Source organism: Perna viridis, chromosome 5 (assembly GCF_037379345.1).
Source record: "Perna viridis isolate PV_CMFRI_1.1 ecotype Kerala chromosome 5, ASM3737934v1, whole genome shotgun sequence".
Lineage (NCBI taxonomy): Eukaryota > Metazoa > Mollusca > Bivalvia > Mytilida > Mytilidae > Perna > Perna viridis.
The window spans coordinates 7,437,648-7,455,291 of NC_142449.1; the positions used below are offsets into that span (position 1 = coordinate 7,437,648).

At 32.8% G+C, this 17,644-nt stretch overlaps 2 protein-coding genes across 2 annotated transcripts in view; one reads left to right on the forward strand and one right to left on the reverse strand.

Moving 5' to 3' along the window:
- Nucleotides 1-4,352, reverse strand: part of LOC148615793 (multicopper oxidase 3-like) — a 30,002-nt gene extending 25,650 nt beyond the window's left edge. Inside the window, exon 1 of the mRNA XM_088582380.1 lies at nt 4,216-4,352. The gene's annotated coding sequence lies outside the window, so the exon portion shown is untranslated. The remainder of the gene's footprint in view (nt 1-4,215) is intronic.
- Nucleotides 4,353-10,748: 6,396 nt separating this feature from the next.
- Nucleotides 10,749-17,644, forward strand: LOC148615794 (uncharacterized). The gene is made up of 4 exons (XM_088582386.1): nt 10,749-10,883; nt 13,795-14,071; nt 16,453-16,654; nt 17,266-17,644. Exons 1-4 carry the CDS (start codon nt 10,851-10,853, stop codon nt 17,588-17,590), a joined length of 837 nt encoding a protein of 278 aa, XP_088438512.1. The 5' UTR covers nt 10,749-10,850; the 3' UTR covers nt 17,591-17,644.

Consider the following 17,644-nt stretch of genomic DNA (forward strand, 5'->3'; position numbering starts at 1 on the left):
AAAGGGTATTGATACGAGAAGACAATTTTATAATTCTATAATAATTAAGGTTACTGTCAGTATACACGTATCTGGTAGAATACAAGTATCATTCTAGATGTTTTTTTACCATACATTTACTTAAAATTTATAAACGTGTTTAATATTGAAGTCTGTTGAAGTTGTTTTATTTAAGACCCAAAGGAGGTTCGCGGATAAGGCAAGTAAAACGAAGCGGGTATTTTAGATTAAATCAAATCAAAACTATTTAAAAACTGGTTGTAAGCACCTTTGATTAAAGTTCTAAATGTTTTAGACACAAAATAAAGGTTTTAATCAAAACAAACACTCCGTAGTAAGATTGTAATATTATGATAGCTTTTTATGACTCATTATTCATTGGTATGTTTAATAATCTGTCTCCGGTTTAACGGTATAGAGACGAGACTTAGGTCACACATACACTTCCGATGCCAGCCATATAACTGTTGTACTCTACCTTGTTCTCGTCCAATTGTTCTGTTGCATAATTTGTACTGACCCTCTACATACACAAATGGTGGAAAATCAATGAGTCGATTCCGAGGGGTCAGGTCTCTTATGGGGTGGAGTTTTAAAAAAAACCCATATTTAGGAAGGCCGTATAAAGAATTTTCATTAGTACATGTATGTTAGTATATACTTGTATGTGATGCTGTTGTCTAATGTATTCAAACATTCGATTCGAATGTAGTCAACCAAGCACTTATTTACTTTACCACATAAATTTAATAAATTAGTTGTAATGAAACAAAAACACTTTGTATTGTATGTATAATTGTGTTATAAATTTTGAACTTTCTATTCTTGGAAAATAAATTATTCGTGGTTCGCTACATTTCAGTCTGTGGTAAGCCGTATTTGAGTGACGAGACACTTGTTTGGCAAAAAATCTTTTATATAATATTTTGTCTAATTAAACAAAATCCTGACCACAAAATTTCGGTTTTTTTTTTTTTTTTGCATATTCAATTCATCAAACATCGGATTACTTTTGAAATTAAGAGAGATGTTTCAAAAGAATTTTAACTTTTGATGAATAAATCAAGACTAAATTGCTACGTAAACAAAAGAAGTATATCAGAATTATTTTTAAAAAAAACATGAAAATATGGTGGTACTAAGCGCATGTTATATTTTTCAATACAGTAAAAAAAATAAACTCTTGATATTTTTCTGGTCAACTGTTGCCAGTATTTAGCTATGCATGGACAGTAATGAAAAACACTTTTTCAATACATTTCAACCTGTGTATTTTGAAATAGTATTGGGTGGTTTTTAGGGATACTACTAATCTAGTTGGAACGCACCGCCTGCCTCGATCGGTTGTGGAAGGTCGCGAGTCCTGTCCCTCTAATGAGTAATATTGTAGACTTCATCATTAAATTTTGTGGCTTTGCTCGACTTCGCCAATTCTGCAATATGAATGTAGTGATATAGCTCGGAGTGAGTAATGTGAGATGCCTTCCTATGGGATAGCAAGTGATAAATGGGGAACAGTTCAAAATTTATCACATGTCTGATGAAATATCTACGCATCGAAATCAGACTAAATGCATTAATTCTCCTGTAATCTGTAATTAACATTTCTTGCATGAACGCACAATATTGCTGAACTAGATTAGCTAAAAGCGCACATCTATTTATGGACTTCTCTATGACAGCTTTCACTAATGTGCCATTTACAATGGCATTAAATTTGAGTCTGTATAGCCAATAGAAAACATATGATGATAAATGTGTTCTATCATATAAATGTTTAAAGTGTGTATTCGTCGTAAACATAATGGCTAATCAATCATTATATCAAATATCATGAGTTAATATATGTGCCATTGTTCGAAATATCAATCGCTATTATCACTTATTTTTCATGGACAGAGTCGACGTTTTTTTTTTTTCTCATTATAGCATTACCTAAAATCATTACCGAGATCAAGCACGTTTGATATTCGATGTTCGACATTCAACTAATTATCAAACGGTAAAATTTTACCGTTTGAAATTCGTTTGATATTCATTTCTGGTTAATCTAAATAATGTGAACTGTAAATGAATATCAGATGAATATCAAATAGATTTTATTTTCTGTTTCATATTCATTTGTGTGATATTCAGTTTGATATTGAAAAGTTTGAATGTCAAATATCGAACATCGAATATTTTGAAAAAATATATATATATTTCAATTTTGAAAAAAAACATTTTTTCAGCCGTGGACAGAAGAAACATGATTAAGTACTTCCTCAATTACTAAACAATGTAGATTTTTAAATAAAAATTTGACTTCGACTGCTGCTGAAAAAAAATGGAATTATTTTCGCGCTGGCGCGAATAAAATTATCCACAGTAACCCTCCCCCATTTCGAAAAGAAAATGATCTGTGCCTACCAGAATAATGTTAGTTCAAAGCGTTTTGAAATATGTATTTACATTTAGTTAATAAATTCGTAGTTTGAAACTCTAAATAAAAACACGGGCATTGGTACCTAATGGACTATGATACTTTAAAAAAAAATAACTTTTTTCTAAGAAGTGTAAATCAGATTAACTAGAAAATGTATTCGTTTAGGGTACTAATTTCGATAAGGACAAAGTAAATTTCATTATTTGATTTGGGAAAAAAAACTGATGTTTTTTAACTTTTTTAGTCTTAGCGCTCTAACCGACACCATCATTATTCACAACAGAAAAAAAAAATTATATTTCATCAGGAAATTAGACCAAATGCACCACGAAAGGATACTAACAACTTTACTCTGTTATATTGTTCGTCTTCGAAAAGGAAACACCTGTCAAATAAACGTAAATATTTTCGCATAATTTTAAAAGATTGATGTTTATAAGCCTTATGATCTCAATCAATGACGTATTTCGTACGTGCACAAACTAAGGTTCCCCGAATTCTCCAAAACGAGACGACCATGCATTGGTCTGGAAGCCCGAAGCTGTGTGTCGGGACGTAAAGAAGGTGTTAAAACAAAGCAATGATACGATCTTTTGCCTGCAAACCGTGGCTATTAACACTATCTAGATGAAGCACGTTATTTTAAAACAATGGAAATCCACGACATTTTAAAAGTGCCAGGAGCTAATGTTCCTTTATCGCATAATCTTGTGTCGGGACCGTGTCTGCTTGAATTAGTCAAGTGATATAACACTTAAGAATTTAGAAAAACTTCAAATTATTGCATCCAGGAAAAGGCGATGAAAGCTTGTTATTACAAGCATAATATATCTGTTGTATGCAAAAATATGACCTTTTTGTTTTTGCCTTCTTTATCTATTTTTGCCGATCTCTTTGTGGCTTTGAAACATCTATTTGGAGGTCGTTTGTATGTCACTAACTTGATATTTTATATTCTCTGGGAAACACTTTTCAGTAAAATAATATGATTGAAAGTTTTAAAGCTTAAAAGTACTAAATCCTTAGTCATGCTTGAATCAATTCACCCTTTGTACGGTATCTTAATGACTCCAAACAGCCATCATAAAAGTCGTAGTTGTTACTAAACTTTATTACTGTTCATAGTGACACAGAATTCTTATTTACCAGAAAAATAATGTTAAACTTCCAGGGGCTTTTACATGCATTACTATATAGTATATTTAATACATATGTAGAATTATATATTCTAACACATCTTGATAGATGTAACAATTTAAAATGTATCTACTTGCTCCCACGATATGGTATATAATTATGCCACTGCAATAATTGAGGGAACACATCCCTGTAATTGAACCATGTCGCCATATACAGAGATTTATATTCAGATATATTAAATTTTAAGTATAATTCGCTATGAATACAACCAACTCATGATGTTCCTTTATGTTAGCTTTAATCGATTAATTATTTGAATACCATGAATTGGATCCTGTATTTCTTCTATGCAATATCTATCATCTTACAGAAATATACGACTTATTTCTTTTCATGTTTTTTTGCCGCATTTTCTTCTCCAGCATTTTTACGTCGATATGTACTTAGACCATAGTCCATATAAAAAGTGAACCTCTATAAGTTACATGTATCTGTTATTAGAATATGTTTTTTTTCCTTATCAATAACTGAATGAACAAAGTAAAAGAGGGTCATCTTAAGCCATCATCAATAAACCGTTCTTTATCAGTATTACCACTAAAATCATGTTGTTACATATTCATAGAAATCTTAATTCAAAAATAACTTACCGTTGCTTTCGTTGTATGTTTAAATTCCAGTGAATATCAGTTGCCTGTCCAAAGAAAGTCCATAATCAAAACTAGTCAAAAGTTTTCACAGCAGATCTGTCAAAACCGCATTTTGTGCGGCGACCATCCGCATGAACGATAGAAAAGTGTTGTTTCCTGTAATTTTTACACCTCAATTGTCAACTCGTTGAAGCATATTATGGCTATTTACTGTTAATAACATAGTTTTACATGATTATTACACCAATAATTGTGCCGGCAGATAAGTGTTTGACCTGGATATTTGTTTTGTAAACGTGAAGGTGACTAGACTACAAGGATGCTTCCTTATAGGAATTACGGACCATTGCCTTTTCTTCGTTATTGTCACCACAAGAGTTGCAGTGACAAATGTCACAGGTTGTAATATCAAAGATAATATTATTTACATAATACGTTTGTAGTAAATGCGTTTATAGATCATTGACTCTTTCTATGCATTTTTTTCGGTTTCGTTAAAACTTCTTTCAAATAAAAATTCTTGGAAAATGAATATTTTGACTTCATAAATCCGGATGTCTACTTTGCGAACTGTCAACAGGATGTTTATTGCCTGAACTGAAGAAACTTATTCACGAATGTTTACTGAAAAGTTTGTAAAAAAATCTATTAGAACATTTGTGCATTTTCAGATATAAACAAATGAATAAAAGAAAAGTTAAAACATTTTTTATGAGCAACTCGGCGGGTGTTTCTAGAAAATCAGAGGACGCTTACCCTACCGGTGCACCTGGTCCATGCTCCCAGTTTTTAGTGGAGTCCGAGTTGCTCATTTGCTTTTGTTACTTTGTATGTATGATTTTAGTTACTTTATGTTCTTTGTTGTGTATGTCTGTTTTCTGTCTGGTCTTGGTCCCTGGATTACATTCTTTTGATTACCGCTATAACCTTGGTTCCCTCGATTACTCTTTATAATCAACTGACAATATATCATTCAAATTCTTTACAACGAAAGGTATTCGATAAATCAAAGTACTCATGTACTGAATCAATTTACATCGATCGTTTAATTTTTTACGCCTCAAATAATCGTAAATTATAAAATTATGGGATGAAGGAAGGGAAATTACGAAGATCAAATTCAACGTAAATATATAAACACAAGCTTATTTTTGTAAATTGTTCATACTGAACTCTATGAATAGTTTTAAATTCACCATTTTTGATAACAAAGGACATTTAATAAACATACAAAAATTCGTAGCATGCAGTGCGACAGTTTACGAAATAGTCAGGTTCGATGTTGGTTTACATGGAACACCTAGATATGAATTAACACAAACCACCCAACCAAATGCATAATTGTACTACAAACTACTAGTTGGCCTTTCCCAGTTTCTAAATTTTCAAGTCAAAATTCAATTTAAAAAACTCCAGGTTGAAACTGTCTGTCGAATCATTCAAACTTAAGCCACAATTGTTGAAATAAAGCATGTCCATAGATCCATGGCCCTCTCAACTAGCTACATGTCTCAGTTGATAAGTTATATAGCTCAAAGTTATTGCATAGACACCTGTGGTTCCTGTAAAAGCGCTTAGTTTCTGGGCACCTAATTCAAGAGATACGTACATTAACATAAACGCAAAAGTCTTAGAATAAAATTTCAACAATTATGTCTATTACAGGAAACACTCGCCATACAATTTAAGGCTCTGAAGCACTTACAGCAAGGCCAAATAGCCAAATAGAATTATTATCACAAGAAGCAATATCACCAGATCACAGACTGACACCATTTCTGAGAAATCTGTTATCGAAATTCCCATGCCAATGTCTATAAGCAAAGTTTTATCTTTATTTGTCATCCCCGGGCTTCCGATGTCACGAGGCGGTAACCGTTATAAAAATGCACGATGCAGTGGGTGATCGATCAGGATGGTTTTGGGGGTTATGTACCCTTTTGTTTATTTTTTATATAAGCCTGGAACCTCCTCCTTCATATAGTGTTTTGATCGGGACCATTGTCCCTTTTTGTAAATATATGGATCAGCCAGGTCCTGCATAATGTATCTGAAGACAGCTCTTCCAACTGCCACTCAGCATTGCTCTTTTTCATTTCTATAAACGATGACTTTTTATAATCTCGAAACTTTTCATTTCTAGATAAACACCATATGGTTTATTATGCGTCTTAGAATATTGCATTTGTAAGCAACTTAAATATATCGACATATTGAATATAATATAATGAACAATTGGTTTATTCGGGTAAATGCATAGAAATAAACAGGTACTTGTGACGTTAGAGGTCAACTTTGTTCAATTGGACCGTTGTTAATACACACCAAATTAATATCAAATTCGCAGTAAAAGTTGTTAATTGGGTTTGTTTATTGGAGTAAATAGCATAGAATTAAATATGACATAATTTAAATACCTATCAAGTGGACCTAAATATCTGCATTTGAACCTTAATGGGATATTCTAGTGGGACTATTTTCCTGCGGTAGTGTAAGATAATTTCATATGCTAACAGGCTTAACAAATCTAAAGGCTCTGGCGACTGCCATATCAATTCTGAACTTCTATCTAAATTGATAAAAAAAAAAGGCAAAATTGTGGTTGTTAACAATAAAGAATACATTCGAAGTTAACTTGCAAGTTATTCATATCTCCCAATACATATCAAAGACCTGACAAAGAATGGATTTTGTATGTTAACATGTCGAGTTTCTTTCCGATCGACATAGATAAGATCGACCAAATAGTCGAGTTTTGATATTTCAAAGTTTGTGGAGAAGTTTAGATAGTTTAAAAATATTGATTTAAAACTTTGTTGAGACCAATTGAATATTGAAATATGTGATAAAAACCATGTACGTTCCAAAATTTTATCTACTAATCGTCAAATATGGGTCAGCAGTATGATTGAAACGTATAAAGTCACAATGATTTATTCTTCGGTTCTTTCACAGAAAAACAATTTGACTTCATTTCTTGTGTTAAACAGTAGTTAAACTTGCGTCTTGTCTCGTCCAAATGCAGATTGTAGTTAGTTATTGCGAACTAGAGTTTTATTGATGGTATGAAAATTACAAATAACGCTCATTTTCTAAATTTTCCAATTATCAGAATTAATCAGTTGTTCGTGAATAATCCGTGATTCCATTGAGTATACATACTTGTATTTCATCATATTTTCGGATGAAGAACCATTCATGATATACTAGTAGGTGCTTTAGTTCGTATGTATTAAAATATCACACATTGTCCCTTCTTTATTTCAATAGCTCTTACTGTCACTATTATTAATTTATTTTTTCAGTTGCGGATTCGATGATGCTAGACGATGACGATGTTCAGTTAGACTGGTGTGGATGGTAGGAACGTTTAGTTGGATGCGTGCACTAACATTCTGCAGACTGTTGTGGGTGGTGTAGGAACGGCTGTGTTGGGTGCGTACACTAACATACTGCAGACTGTTGTGGGTGGTGTAGGAACGACTGTGTTGGGTGCGTGCACTAACATTCTGCAGACTGTTGTGGGTGGTGTAGGAACGACTGTGTTGGGTGCGTGCTCTAACATTCTGCAGACTGTTGTGGGTGGTGTAGGAACGGCTGTGTTGGATGCGTGCACTAACATACTGCAGACTGTTGTGGGTGGTGTAGGAACGGCTGTGTTGGATGCGTGCACTAACATACTGCAGACTGTTGTGGGTGGTGTAGGAACGGCTGTGTTGGATGCGTGCACTAACATACTGCAGACTGTTGTGGGTGGTGTAGGAACGGCTGTGTTGGGTGCGTGCACTAACATATTGCAGACTGTTGTGGGTGGTGTAGGAACGGCTGTGTTGGATGCGTGCACTAACATACTGCAGACTGTTGTGGATGGTATAGGAACGACTGAGTTTGGTTCGTGTATTAACAGATTACTTCCGCTGCTCGATAGACGGAAAAACAATTTTAGACCAGAGAATTTCATGCGGATAGTAAAGATCTCCAATAAAACATTTTAGGAAGGCTAACATGTCATAGTTTGCGAGAGCTTTTATCAGATCATAAGTCATAAGAATTCACCTCTTATTTTGTTTCCTAAACGTATCTTGAAAAGTTGTTTTTTGTGTATGGTGGTAGATTTTGCGCTGCACAAATGTCCCAAGAATTATCAGTGAGGTCTTCAATCGACCACATGCCTATGTTACTAATACAGGATTTCATTAGTGATAGTTTATCAAAACCTAATATAAATTGCACAAAGTAGCATTGAGTTTGTTTCAGTATCTCAATTTCTGTCAAAGTTAATTTACTGTCGGTAACACAATATGTTACCAAACGACAGGGTTTGTTATTGTCGATATTCCTTTGCGGTTGGGACCATTACTGCGCAGTGAGGAGTATAAGTACATTTTAAGCTTTTAACGGGTATTTTCAGCTGGCTCAAGTATTTTTTTCCAGTAAACTCAATTAATTTTACAGCATATGTCACTGTTCTATTCTTTCATCACTAAATAGCACTGATAGCCTTTGGTCATTTATATGGGTCGCTTTCGAATGCTTCACAAGAAAGTTACTTTTGTTAGCGTTATATTATATAGGTTATAGCAATCTACTGTATTTAATAGTCATCTATAAGCCGCCATCTTTGGAACCGTTCAGTGGTGTTGTGTCATTCGTAAGTAGTATTGAAGGCATATGTAACGATCCTATTTGAATGCCACAGTTCGTTTCCAATACTTGATAAATGAGAACGTTTATGACCCGGTTTTGACCTTGCTGAATTCGTATGACTTGACTTGTACGCATGTGTTGTTGCGTTTTTGAGGTTTGATGAACTATTTCCCACATTTTGCATAATTCCATAGTTTGAATAAGAGACCATCCTGCCATATACGGCGCGTCTTCCAGTTTTGTAATGACGCGTACATCCTACAAGTTGCCAGTTGTCTCTTTGTGTAATTTCATTAAGTTCCGTATCGTTATATACCTCGTCAAGTTTTTTTTCACCAAATCAAAAAGCGAATTTCGTATTGGGCGTAGATCATTTGTGTCTGTAAATGAAATGTAATAACAAAAATACCGAACTGATCAAATCTAGGCAATAGTCAAAAAGAAAATCCGTACAAAAATGGCATATCAGGGTAAAAACCGCAAAGTTGTTCCTGATTTGGTACTGGCATTCCTTTATAAAATAAGATTTTATAGCGAGCACACTAAACCTATCGCTAATATGTTTTAGCAGATCGAGTTTAAATATTTTTCTGCCAAGTTGCCCGAAACTCGATTCAATCAAATAAAAAATGTCTTCTTTAAATTGACGAACGGTCACTTCATGTTGTGTATTGAGTATTGGCATCAATCATCTTTCGCCGCTAGACTTGAATAATCGTTGATATTTTGAGCACTCATAATGGAAGAAATGTGTAAGTATTGTTAACCGGTGAAATGACCAACCAACAGACCAATATAATCCGCGATATATCGTGATTACTTTGTAACTTGTATATTTTTGTTAATGCTATAAAAGTTCAAAAATGTCAAGATTAATTTAATTTAGAATCCTTTTAGAATACCAGTTTGTAGGAATTTCTACTTAATCCCCCATAATTATTAAATATTTTCTGAGCTGATCCAAGACGCCTCTATAACAAGGCTAGATCACTCTATTCTATCACCCGTTACCGATTTTCTCGCTTGATAATGTAACGGAGTAAATAAGCGCTGATCATAGAGTACACCAATCCACTTGCATAGCTGGTGCGTGGTCTTCCTCTTTTTCTCTTTCATGGTGATCTCTGTCTTATAGATGTTCTGTTCTGGGCATTCATATCACATGTCATTCTTTGCTTAATTTCTAAAGCGATGCTCTTATTTTAGCATTCTGTTGCAGGTCATTTTTACCGATCTTATTTGGCCAGAATATACAGTTTATTTTTCTAAAGTATTGTTGTAAAATGCCTCTTCTTGTTTATATATATCACTGTCAATGACCCACCCGCATTCGGACCTAAACAGAACTGATTTGACTTTACTATTGAAGTTAAAGTTTTGTCCTCAGCTGAAGTTTGACTTGAAAATGGGCTGAAGTTGGGCATATGCTGAGCGCGCTTTTTTAGCCTTGCTTTATTTCTTTCTCAGTTCCGTTATTTTTACTTATAATACTTCCCACCTACTTTCTCTGGAGGTGACAGATTATGCTGGAGCATTGGTTTTTATACCCTTGGTATTCTTGGTATGGACATTTATCCCAGTTTGTTAGATAGAACCACCACTACAACGACGATAATACGTAAAAAGTGTTTTTCTGTCAATATTCGAAAATGACGTCAAAACTACATCACAAGTAACCTAAAAATCTTTTTTTTTCAAATTACTTCACTTTTATTCTTACGAAACTACTGTAGACTGTGTAAAAATGTGATCAGAATGACGTGTCGATATTATTTGAAAATTTTACCTCAATATCAAAAAATCAATTTAAGTTAAAGTTTTCTACATAAGTAATGTACCTATGTTGCTAAACGAAATCGACATGTCATTTGTTCCTTGACGATGAATATATCAGTACGATATGTGTCACAATAAAATCAATCCATTGTCCTTACTGTAAGGCAGAATTGATTACTCCAGTTATCTGTTTAAAACTAGATATATTGTGCATGGTGAAAGCTCGATTAACAAAATATACTTTCGTAAGTATTATCATATAATATATGCTTTGTGAAATATACTACGAGTTTTTGTTTGTATCATCTTTTTTTTCAATTTTTGGGTTTTATCTTTTATTATTTGAAATATTCTTATTCAAATGTCTGCTCTACCTTTGTGGCAAATCAGCAATTCTATATTCTTACAACTGGTGCTTACTGTTTTTACTATAGCCTAGCTGGCCGAGTGGTCTAGGGCACTGAACTTTGTGCAGGCGGTGTTGATATAGATGTCATAGCGGTACGAGTTCGAGTTCCGCGGAGGGAACGACCAAAAATTTGCATCGCAAATTTGACAGTTCTAACATCGTTGGGAATTTTTCAGACCTTTCTATACGTTTACATATCTTCCCTGTATCACTTTGTCCCTGGATTACATTCTTTTGATTACCGCCATAACCTTGGTTCTCTTGATTACTCTTTTACAAATCGAACAAATTTATTCGGATGTTAGCGGGGATAGTTGATTATCTAGTTAAAAAATACTTAATCAATTAAATTAAAAATGGCGGCCTTTTTAAAAGAACAAAGTTTCACCCAATAGGACAAAAATTGTTAATCTTGGTTTAAAATAAACCACTTATGGAGCTTCTGATTGGGCAAATAAAAAATTATAAATCATCGAAATTCCTATTTTTCCATAGAAACCGTAAAAACATAATTTAGAGCTTACTATACAATGACTGGCGTAAAACACGATATCACTTTACAGTATATGATTTGTTGTCTTTCAATATATAGAATAAGTTGAGGGACTTCAATAAGTATTCGTCTTATATTTTTTTGTAACGCATTGTAACTTGCAATAACAACGTTATAACAAACGATTATGTATTTTGTAACTTTGTATGGTCATATCTTGAATTAAACTTTGTTACATGATATTTATCTAATACAATATCTGGTAATGTTTTCTGTGAGAGGAATTTATATACGTGATCAACACGTGTTTTCCCATCCCATTGACGTTTTTATACACGTTAAATGCTATGATATTTCTGAATAATTCCAATCTAATTAGAATATGCTTTTTTCGTGCATTTTGATTTTTGATTGCTTGTTCGCCTTTTACGGCCTCGGCCATGACAGTTTTTACAACAGTGCAAATTCCATGTACAAATGGTGAACAAATACTACTACTATCACTTCGACTTAAGATGGAGTCGATTAAAGGCATAAAACGGATAATCTGCTTTTTTTTCCGTACTTTTTAGGCATTGTTTATTCAAAACAACAATTTTGAAAGATCATGGTTATCAACAGCCCCAAATTTACTTAGAATTTGAAATTGATGACCATGTCATATTGTCGCTTGAATGCCACCATTTGTAATGTCAATTCTGGGCGTCTATTTCATTGAGGAGAGGTCTACGTTAAATATTTTCAGATAGTTTCGATTGGAATCATAATTACAAACACTGTTTTGTTTCTCCCACTCACAAGAATAGAAGTCCTTTCATTTGTTTTGTGAGTGAATGGTTCAATTTTACACATTGATAAATTCATAAAAAAAACAGTGTTTCATCCTATTCTAAACACTATACTAAGTCTAGAAATAAAATACAAAAACAGCGCCCCTTTACTGAAATACTATATTTTTATTTGATATTATAAAACTTTGAAACGTTACTTGTGAGTAAGGATTGATGTGTTGTGTTTCGGGCAGATCAAACCTGTTCTACCATCTTTTAAAATCATACGGAAATATTATTAATGAGCAAATAGTGTTTAAAAAGATATAAAGAAATGATTTTAAATTATTCAAAAAGTTTTTTTTTGTCATAAACTAATACATGGTAAAATTACAAACATTAATTTTATAAAAAAATCTCTTTCAAGGGGTTAGTAATTTGCAGGAAAATGTTCTATAGAAAAGTAATGGTAACTTTTTTTTAATATTAAAAGAAATAAAGATCGTTGACCACCATTTTCTTTTTCAAATATGAAATAATGTCAGATAAGTGTTCATTATACAAATGTTTAAGAAATTTTATCGATTTTTTTTTAATAGTAAGCGGTATTTGAAATTTTCTACAGAATTTATATAAAATGTTGTAAAATCGGCTATATTTAGGAACAATTTTCTCGAAAAAAATTCGGTGACCTATGTTTTTAATATTTGAATCTTACAGTAAATTTGTTTAAGGTCATCTTTGAGAAATATCAGGAAAAAGTATTAGGTATGATCTACCGTATATAATTAACAACCTGAGAATGTGAATAGTTTTATCACGAGCAATGCAAAACGTCGAGCCTAGTTTTGACAGAAATCTTTGAATTATGACAAATATACTTAAAGTCCATTAAATGTATTTTAAAATAATGTTTAAATATATTTTTGTTGATGTAATATTTTGGTTTCCTAAGTTGAAACATTATTTAATCACGATGCTGTACTTAGACGGTTACTGTCGGGAATAACCAAAAGTTACGCGTTGCTATCAATAAATGCACCGGTTGCTATTTGTGAAAAATGTCAACCACATTACTAAACCAGACATTGGTAAGTTTGCAAACAAAAATATCAGATGGGGTGAGGTCACAATTATCTGCCCTTGCATATTTTGTTGTATACAGTTCATATTTAGATAGGATATTCTTTTATTCTTAATTTGAATTTTGTTTGAAGTTGTTGGCACTTTATAGATTTTATTGGATATTTTTCAGCTATTAAACCTCTAATGTGTATTTGGATATGGTAACACTGGTCATAGGTTAAGTGACCAAATTGAAGACTCTGTAGTGGTACATTTGTAAACATGACTTGATTGAATTTCAGTCATATACCTTTATAGTCCTTTTAAACATGAAATTCAATGAGCAACACAGCGGGGATCTTTGATCGTTTAGTTCAAAACTTTTTTTTATAGATAATGCGTTTTTACTTTCACAACAGGTCTTACCCATGGATATCAATGCTTTGCAGTTATTACATAAGGAAAACGTAAATTTGAAAAGCCTCCAAACAGTATCCGCTGTTGGCACTACTTTTAATAAATTTAATGAAAAAGCTAATAAATCTTTGGATAATGCCCGTGACTGCATAGAAAAGGTATCAAAATATGGAAGCAGCATTTCTGAAGAAATGAGAAATTTCCAAATACAACTCCACAAATCTAGTACTGCACTGAAAGATGCAATTGAAAAAAGAATACGACAAGTGAAACTCGAAGGTAATTTAAAGTTAGAATGATGATTAGTTGCCATAGAACTAGATAAAATTAACACCGGATGAAATAATCTTTGTCATCCCTGATTTGCTGAAATTATCAAAGAGCTGATGTAGTGTAAAAGTTAGAAAGGTACTATATTATTTGCATTTCTAAAACAAATTCACTGACAATCTTTAATGATGTATTCAGGAAAGAGAACCAAAAAAGATAATCACCGTAGTGTAAAAAATGAGAAAATTTCGAGCAAGAATGTATAAAACAATAAAACGATAAGGAGAAGAGGAACAAGTCACGAATCACCAAGAATCCGAAAAATATAAACGACTTTATTGATATGCATAAATGAAAACCGGAAATTACACCCACTTATCTTATCCTATCTTATATGAAAGTGCTACGTCATTGGTACTCAATCTCCATTTGGGTGCATTGAAAATGTATACACGTGCCCGAAAAAAATTAATAAATCTTCGAAATTACCTTGTACATATGAGGCAGAGTGGGCCTATGATCTGTGTATGAGTGCGTTTTGAAAAGAAGACTAAAATTCATCCTGTTTTCTGTCAGCTTTTCATTTTCGTTAGGCATGGCATGACGAAAACACAACTACTTTGCACACTTTTTTAATGATTTGAACAGGAGGGTACAACTAAAATTGTGACACTCTGTGTGTTGTTCTTTCTTTCTCGCTGGGTTATATCAATTAACAAGCCCGGTAGACTTAATTATGGCCAAGAGAAACTGTGGGCGACTTATTTTATCTTTACATGGTTCGACGCTTCGTGACACAAGTGTCGATTCAGGTGTATGATTTCGATAATTGAAATAAAATTGCATTTCATTTGTCTTATTAATTTTGAAATAAAAACAATTAACATGGAAAATTTGACAGACACAATACACAATTTATAATAGGTGACCCTAGATGGGTTTAAGGGAGCTTTTCTGGAACGAACAATATTTTTTTCTTTAGGTCAGTTAAAATATTCAATTTTAGCAAAAAAGATTAAGAACACCAGAAAGCTTCAGCACGAAACCCTTATGGGTTCTCAAATGAAATTATCAAAAACCAATACAAAATAGAATGGTGGTATTATCCTATAGCTCTACTTACAGGATACTGGTGCATGTACACTTGTCAGGAGTAACGTTTCGTAAAAAGGGGTGAAATCAATATTTTCATTGAAGATCGAGATTTAAATCTAAAAAAGTGAATTTCATTTACTTTATGTAAAAATTTCAATCGAACATGACAGTATATAATGTAATATTTCTATGTAATCTTTGAAAAGAAGTGGTGTCGTCTCCCTGTGGAATCTAGTCTTCATACATGTAATAGTTAAATATTTCTGTCATTGATGATCATTTTCTTCTCGAAGTGGTTTAAATTGATACAATTGTAAGTATATATTTGCTGGCAAACCAAAATTTTCAATATTTTCACTCTCAGCACTCTCATTTTTTGAAATCATGTAAAACGTGCCCCACGCACTTCAACCACTAGATCTATGAATTGAGTACCAATGACGTAGCACGGTCACGTGACCACATGGCTAATTAAAATTATGATGGCTTGGGTCATCGTCGATTTTGTATCAAATTAACTTCAATTAAACGACGTAAGTGAATACAAGGGGCGTTTTTATGATATATATCAGGTTAATAAATCTGATAAACGAAAAATTGAAAAATATTTTTTTTTGTGTCATGTCTCCATTAAATCAGACTATCAAATAATATTCAATAAATTTAGATATCTTGATAAAAACAAAGGATGCACTTACTTCAGAGAGATACGCACAACTTACTGGTCAATTTTAGCTATTAACTTTGATATCATATCCAACATGTATCTTTTATACTTGTTAAGATAGATTCGTCTGAAGGAAGGAGTGGAATTAATTGTGTACTTCAGCAAGATAATAAAATTTTGCCAATTAACATCCGAGATTTCGCGAGCATATTATAATCAAAAGATGATTTTGCACACGCAAACATTATGTTTACATCAAAGCATGTTTTTAATAACATGCTTACAAAAATGGGACGAATACCGCATGTTGGAAATAAAACATCGACCGGTAATTACAAAATGCGTTAATGTTTCTATACTCACTGAGAATCGAAGATGACCCGTCCGTGCGAACAAAAGGGGTCTAGGATGTGGCCGCACGTTGTAAAGGATTTTAGTGATGTCCGATGTCACTTTCCAGTACGATTTATGGCATGCCTTGCATGACAAGGCGTGCATCTTCATGTTGACTTGATAATTTTTATAAAGATCATATTCTTTTATATATCATTATTATTATTATCATTTTTATTACGTACTTGTACAGATTATTCTAATCATTTACACATTAAATACTTATTTCTGGTAGTGGAAAAGAAGGAAAAGAAAAGAGATGTACGTACTGAAAAAGCAATTGTACACAGGTCAGCTGGATCAAGTAATTTTGGGGAGTATAGTTATAGCCAAACTAGTTCACCGAGATCAGTGCGTTCAACTAGTCACTCAAGTAGCTACAGTAAGAAGCCAATAGATAGCAAGCAGCAAAGTAAACCTGTCGATACTGATCCATGGTAAGGCTAAATAGCTAACATGATTTGATGTACGAATCAATTGCTGAATATTTAAAAGAATATATTGGGAAAAAAATAAAACAATTATACGATAAGAAAAAAATACTTAGCTTCTAACAATTAACGATCGTTTTTGTTTGTTTGTTTGTTTGATTTTGTTTTTGTTTTGTTTTTTTTTTGCTTTGTTTGTTTTGTTTTGTTTTTTGTTTTTGTTTTGTTTTTGTTTCGTTTTGTTTTAGTTTAAGAAGTCATCATGGGACGCTATAACTGTATACAGATGTTTTAAAAATATCATTAAATTTAACAAAAATATGTATATTTATGAATTACTTACCTATTTCGCGATTTCGCAAACTTATTTTTAACCAATCTTGAAGAGTAATAAAAGGTCAAGATATGAGGCTGACTTCACGGTGTCTGTACTATCCTTTATCTCAAGTTCGTTTGGGTAGATGCGATGTATCAAATCCCCAAAAGTGGGATTGTTTATGTAATATGTAAACGTGAATGGCATGAAGCAGCTGTTCAAGATAATTGGGTTTTTTAATTTTTTTTTATTTTGGGTGAATTAGTTTCCAATTTCTTGTGTTAAACGAAAATTTTAATTGCAGCGCTGAAATGATAAAAGAGTCATTTGCACTGGAGAAATTAGATACAAAAAAGCTGGAATTGCAGAAATTGGTCGCTGAAACGCAAATGGTAAAGAATAAAGTCGAAAGTCATGCTGCGATAACAATTGATGATATTGAGAGAATGGAAAACGCCTGCGAAAAATGGGGTGATGAGTTAAAGGACTTTGAAACTCAAAACACTGCATTGGACGAAGAGGAAATAATGAGAAAGAAAAAAGAAGAGGATGACAAGAGAAATTTAGCAAAAGAAAAACAACGACAGAAAGAAAATGAAAGGAAAAGAAAAGACGATGAAAAGCGATAGCGAAAAGAAGAGAAAAAACAAAAAGAAGAAGAGAAGCGTCGTAAGGAGCAAGAA

What these genes read in the sequence shown, in the direction of transcription:
- LOC148615794 (XM_088582386.1), top strand. Translation starts at nt 10,851, where the DNA reads ATGGTGAAAGCTCGATTAACAAAATATACTTTC. An exon ending in GATTAACAAAATATACTTTC is followed by an intron (nt 10,884 to 13,794) that starts GTAAGTATTATC and finishes CTTTCACAACAG; the next exon opens with GTCTTACCCATGGATATCAA. An exon ending in CCTGTCGATACTGATCCATG is followed by an intron (nt 16,655 to 17,265) that starts GTAAGGCTAAAT and finishes TTTTAATTGCAG; the next exon opens with CGCTGAAATGATAAAAGAGT.